At 36.1% G+C, this 5,843-nt stretch overlaps 1 protein-coding gene across 1 annotated transcript in view; it reads left to right on the top strand.

Annotated features, from left to right (window-relative positions):
* SLC30A5 (solute carrier family 30 member 5) overlaps positions 1-2,680 on the top strand; it is a 28,483-nt gene extending 25,803 nt beyond the window's left edge. Inside the window, exons 13-14 of the mRNA XM_007457117.1 lie at positions 1,770-1,898; positions 2,510-2,680. Coding sequence (XP_007457179.1) covers positions 1,770-1,898; positions 2,510-2,680 — 300 coding nt within the window. The remainder of the gene's footprint in view (positions 1-1,769; positions 1,899-2,509) is intronic.
* The last annotated feature ends 3,163 nt before the right edge of the window (positions 2,681-5,843 follow it).

The raw sequence follows: 5,843 nt of genomic DNA, 5'->3' as shown, positions 1-5,843 counted from the left end.
TAGGGAAATGGACTGATAATATAAACAGGCAATTCATAGAAAAACCAAACACAAAATAGAATGTATTTCAGCTTGTGGTTTGCCATATCTTATTATTTATTTGTTTATTTATTTGTTTATTTATTTATTGGCTGCATTGGGTCTTCGTTGCTGTGCGCGGGCTTTCTCTAGTTGCGGTGAGTGGGGGCTACTCTTCGTTGCGGTGCGCGGGCTTCTCATTACGGTGGCTTCTCTGGTTGCGGAGCACGGGCTCTAGGCACACGGGCTTCAGTAGTTGTGGCACGTGGGCTCAGTAGTTGTGGCACATGGGCTTAGTTGCTCCACAGCATGTAGGATCTTCCCGGACCAGGGCTCGAATCTGTGTCCCCTGCATTGGCAGGCGGATTCTTAACCACTGCGCCACCAGGGAAGTCCCTGACATATCATATTAAAGTAATTAGGATCTGCTGATGAACAGTTGGCATCTTGAATAATTAAGGTATAGCATCTTAACCCACTGGTTTCATAAATAAAATTAGTAAAGTTTTCTCACTTTCTCATAATTGGCAACTAATACATCCTACTAAAAAAGAAAGTTTTTTATTTCAAAAATAATACATATCCATTACAGAAAGCTTCAAAGTAGAAAAAAGAAAAAAATAATAATCACATATAATTTCACCACCTGGAAAGAAACACTTTTTTTTTTAATGTATCTATTTATTTATTTGTTGTTTGTTTTTTTGGCTGCATTGGGTCTTTGTTGCTGTGCATGGGCTTTCTCTAGTTGTGGTGAGCAGGGACTACTCATTGTGGTGTGTGGGCTTCTCATTGCGGTGGCTTCTCTTGTTGCAGAGCACGGGCTCCAGGCACGTGGGCCTCAGTAGTTGTGGCATGTAGGCTCAGTAGTTGTGGCTCACAGGCTCTAGAGCGCAGGCTCAGTAGTTGTGGCGCACAGGCCCAGTTGCTCTGTGGCATGTGGGATCTTCCTGGACCAGGGCTTGAACCCATGTCCCCTGCATTGGCAGGCGGATTCCTAACCACTGCCCCACCAGGGAAGCCCAGAAACACTTTTGAGTCGTTTTTCTGTATAAAAATATTTTTAAAATAAAAATGGCCAAAAAAATGTTTTGTACTACTTTGTAAATTTTTCCCCACTTAATTATGTCATGTTGATAAATATTCTAATACATTTTTTTTTTTTTTTTTTCGCTCCGCGGCACGCGGGATCCTCCCGGACCGGGGCACGAACCCGCGCCCCCCGCATCGGCAGGCAGACTCCCAACCACTGCGCCACAAGGGAAGCCCCTAATACATTTTTAATGACAGGGTAGTGTTACATTGTGTGGATAGTCTATAATTTATTTAACTAGCCCTCCGTTGTTGAACATGAAGGATATCTTTTGCATGTGTTATCTCAAATATAACAAATAATACTGGAATGTTTGTATCAATATAAAGGAAACAACATGGTTTATTGTACGTATCCAATGTTTAGACTAGGCAAAGTACATCTTATATCGGTGAAAATGGGTGTAAAGTCACCTGTGTAACCCTGTTCACTTCCTATTCCAAACTTCCTTCCCTGGCATCACTGCCAGGTCAAAATATTTTAGACACCTTTACTTGAAGTTAGTTGTCCCTCCCATTCCTTTCTCATTTCTGGGCTCTCCTTATTACTTTTTTTTTTTTAATCAGCTTAATAATGGTTTCTGGACTAAAAAGACTGCTTTGTGTTCAGTAAATTAGCCTTCAAATCCATTTATATCACCTCTCCTTTTACTTGACAGCTACAGAAAATTGAAGGATTAATATCATACCGAGACCCACATTTTTGGCGTCATTCTGCCAGTATTGTGGCAGGAACAATTCATATACAGGTGACATCTGATGTGCTGGAACAAAGAATAGTACAGCAGGTAACAATCTTAAGTTTTTAAAATAATTTCAGTTGAGGTAATTGCACACATTGTAAGTTATACAGCTCAGTAGTCATTTAATTGTTTAAAAATATCATTCTTACAGCTGTCCAAGGATAAGTTATTTTTTTACATCTAGATTTGTTTTATATCCAAAAATGGTAAAAAATAAAGTCAAGTTTTAGTATATGGAGGACAAGCTTAAGTTAATGTAAAAAAAAAATTCATTTGTAATCCACCTTGGTTCCCAATAGATGGTCAATAAATAAGTTATTATAAATATAGTACTAAGTTAATAATAATAATAAAGTTGGCAGATATGTGTCATGGTTGGAGATAAGAATCAAAACAGTTCCTGTATCCCTATTCTAGATCTACCGAATTGGAAACAGTAGCTGTTTTCCTTTTCTACTTTGAATGTCAGGTCAGTGATTTACTGGCCTTCTAAAAGATCCTATGTAATATTTGACCAGCTAAATAATAAACATTATTTTAAGGACTTATCATTGACTATCTGTGGCTATTTTAAAAAGTGTGATATCTATTATTTAATCCAAGTGCACTAAATGCATTAATCTAAATGCTTTTAAATGTATGGATTTTTATAACAGGTTACAGGAATACTTAAAGATGCTGGAGTAAACAATTTAACAATTCAAGTGGAAAAAGAAGCATACTTTCAACATATGTCTGGCCTAAGTACTGGGTTTCATGATGTTCTAGCTATGACAAAACAAATGGAGTCCATGAAATACTACAAAGATGGTACTTACATCATGTGAGATAACTTGGGAATTACCCCTGGGGTATGAACAATCAAGATGAAATGACCGGGTATTTATAATATCGCCAGAAGGAAGAAAATTGCACGTAATTGTACAGAAACATTTTGTGGTATTTGAAAAAAATTTTAAAGCTCCCGACAGTTGGATCAAGGAATCTTTCTTAAAGGAAATTTAAATACAGAATGAAGCGTTAATTGTACAAGTAAAATAATTGTTTAAATTATGTGTAAAAAGGAAACTTAAAATTTAAGTGAACATGATGTATCATATCATCTTCAAAAGTGAACATATAATGATGGATTCTAGTGAAGACCAAAATAACTTCTGTGTGTTTACTTTCTGTAAGAAAGCATCTCCATTGTAAATAATGTATTTACATGTTTATTACAAAGACCCAAATGAAAAATTTTTAGTCAGTTTTTTGCATAGCCCTAGGATAAAATAGGAATAAAAGTTCTATATTTATGGATTTTCTGTATATAAAATTGGTTTCTAATTATAACTTAAATCCATTAAGTAAAACCTGTATTGCCACTTTAAATGTAAACTAAATTATTTGGGAGAAATTTCAACCACTGATATGAGGCAGCAGTTAGAATAGTGAAGGATAACATGACAGTTTTTGATGTATTACAAAAGCCAACCACTCTGTAAAATAAATTTTTTTACTTTTGGTAATACTTGCAAATGAATACTTACTTTATTAGGGTAAAGAACTTAGACTAAGTTGTGTTCATGTTATTCACTCTTGTCTTCTTCCTCTAAAGTAGAATATTCCATTTCTTGTTATGCATCTGGCATTCCAAGTTGCTTATTAAGCTGGTATCCAAGCAATGCTAGGCTTTTCATCTTTTCATATGTTGTGGAACAGCCAGTGGAGAGAGTCATAAATAATTGTCAACTCAGAGTTAATTTTCTGCCTATAGATGTAACTTGTTTTTAAATTTCTGGAACATGTAGATGTAGAAGAAATATCAAAGAATTAGGTGGTTATCTTAAAGTTTAATAAGTAAATTTTGTTCATAAACCCTTGGGCACTATGAAATCAAAATACTCTATAACTACTTTCTATAGTAATATCTATATTTTTTTATTTCCAATTTAAACTGAATGTATAGTCTGAAAAGACTGTATGATAAATAGATACATAATAATATATGCAGTTTTATGAACACCAAAGAATGTTGACCAAGAGAAACATTTTTAATACCTATTTATAAGCATCTTATACTAGGAATTTTGATAAGTAGGATGAATTAATTTTAGTATGGATACTATTTTCTTATCTATACCATAATGGCAAACATGTATTTAAATCATATTTTTGTCTTACAAATTTAAAATGTGAGAGGTTTTAGAAATTTGTTATAAGTTATTTTGATATTTCTTGTCTTCTCTTTACACATTTTCTGGTCCAGAATCTTCAATACATATTAAAATTTTTGAGTGGTGGGAAAATAATTGCATATTGATGTTTTAATGTAATTTTTATACATTAAAAAATTTTAAGTAGATAGGTACAATAAATATTACATCATTTTTTTAATTGTCATTTCCCTTGGAAGGCATAAAAATAGCAAGAAAATTAAACTAATGTGATGGACAACTATCAAGATGAGAGAGAATGCAACACTGAAGGGTGAGGGAGTGCAGATGGAAAGTAGGGAAACTCCAGTATGGAGAGCACCAGGGTCCTGGTTCTGGTTCATACAAACCATATGACTTTAGGCAAATCAGCCTCTCTGGGTATCTTTTTTTTCCTCATACATAAAATGAGAATACAATCTGCTCAAATTCACGGATACGGAGCAACTGGAACCCACACACTGCCAGTAGGAATTTGAAATGACGCAGCCACTTTGGAGAACCATTTGGCAATTTCTTTTAACATTAAGCATACAGCTCTCCTGTGACCCAGCAGTTCTACTCCTGGGTATTTACCCAAGAGAAATGGAAACATGTCTATAAAAGAGTGGTACAAGAATGTACATCTTGAGACCCCAAAACTGGAAAGAATCCAAATGTCCATCATCAAGAGAATGGATAAGTAAGTTATGGTGTATTTACAATGGACTACTTACTCAGCATTTTTTTTTAAATTACTGTTACAAACAATATAACTGAATCTCAGAAACATTATAAGTGAGGGGCTTCCCTGACAGTCCAGTGGTTAAGACTCTGCGCTCCCAATGCAGGGGGCATGGATTCGATCCCTGGTCGGGGAACTAAGATCCTACATGCCGCAGGGTGCGACAAAAAAAAGTGTGTGTGTGTGTGTGTGTGTGTGTGTGTGTATTTATATATACATATAATTGAAAGAAGCCAGCCACAAAAGAGGTCTAGTATATGGTTCCATGTATATAAAGTACAAAAACAGAGAAGACTACTCTATAGTGATAGAGCATAGAAATTTTCAATAGAGCATTAATTTTCAATTGCTGTCATAACAAATTACCACAAACTTAGGGCTTAACACAAACTTATTATCTTACAATTCTGTAGGTCAGAAGTCCAGTATGGGACTCACTGGGCTAAAATCAAGTTGCCACCGGGCTGCATTTATTTCTGGAGGCTCTCAGAATCCATTTCCTTCCTCATTGAAGTTGTTAGCTGAATTCAGTCCTAATGATTGTGACTGAGGTCCCTGTTCCTTTGCTGGTATTCCCAGCTTCTAGAGACCACCTGCATTTTTTGGCTTGTGACCCCTTACCTCCATCCTCACTTGTGGCCCCTTTCCTCCATCCTCAAAGCCAGCAAGAGTAGGTCATGTGCTTCTTATACTTCAAGTCTCTCCTGCCTCTCCTTCCACTGTAGCACCTTTCTCTGACTCACTCTTCTGTCCTCCTCTTCTAATTTTAAGGACTCTTGGGATTACATTGGGCCCACCCAGGTACCAGATAATCCCCTATCTCAAAGTCCCTTTTGCCGTGTAACATAGTCACAGGTATGTTCATATTCACAGGTTCTGGGCATTAGGACAAGGACATCTTTCTGGGGGTCGTTATTTTGCCTGCCACGTGTTTGCCTTGCAAAGACTGGGAGTTTGTTAGAAAAAAAACGGGCAGGGAGATCTTTTTGGAGTGATGGAAGTGTTCTATATCTAGAGCACAGTGGTGGTTACACAGGTGTATACAATTGTCAAAATCTTAAGTGTAACTTC

Source organism: Lipotes vexillifer, unplaced genomic scaffold, assembly GCF_000442215.2.
Source record: "Lipotes vexillifer unplaced genomic scaffold, Lipotes_vexillifer_v1.1 scaffold241, whole genome shotgun sequence".
In the NCBI taxonomy this organism is placed as follows: Eukaryota; Metazoa; Chordata; class Mammalia; order Artiodactyla; family Lipotidae; genus Lipotes; species Lipotes vexillifer.
Note: the sequence above shows the minus strand (reverse complement) of the source record. Positions and strands in the feature narration are given on the sequence as shown.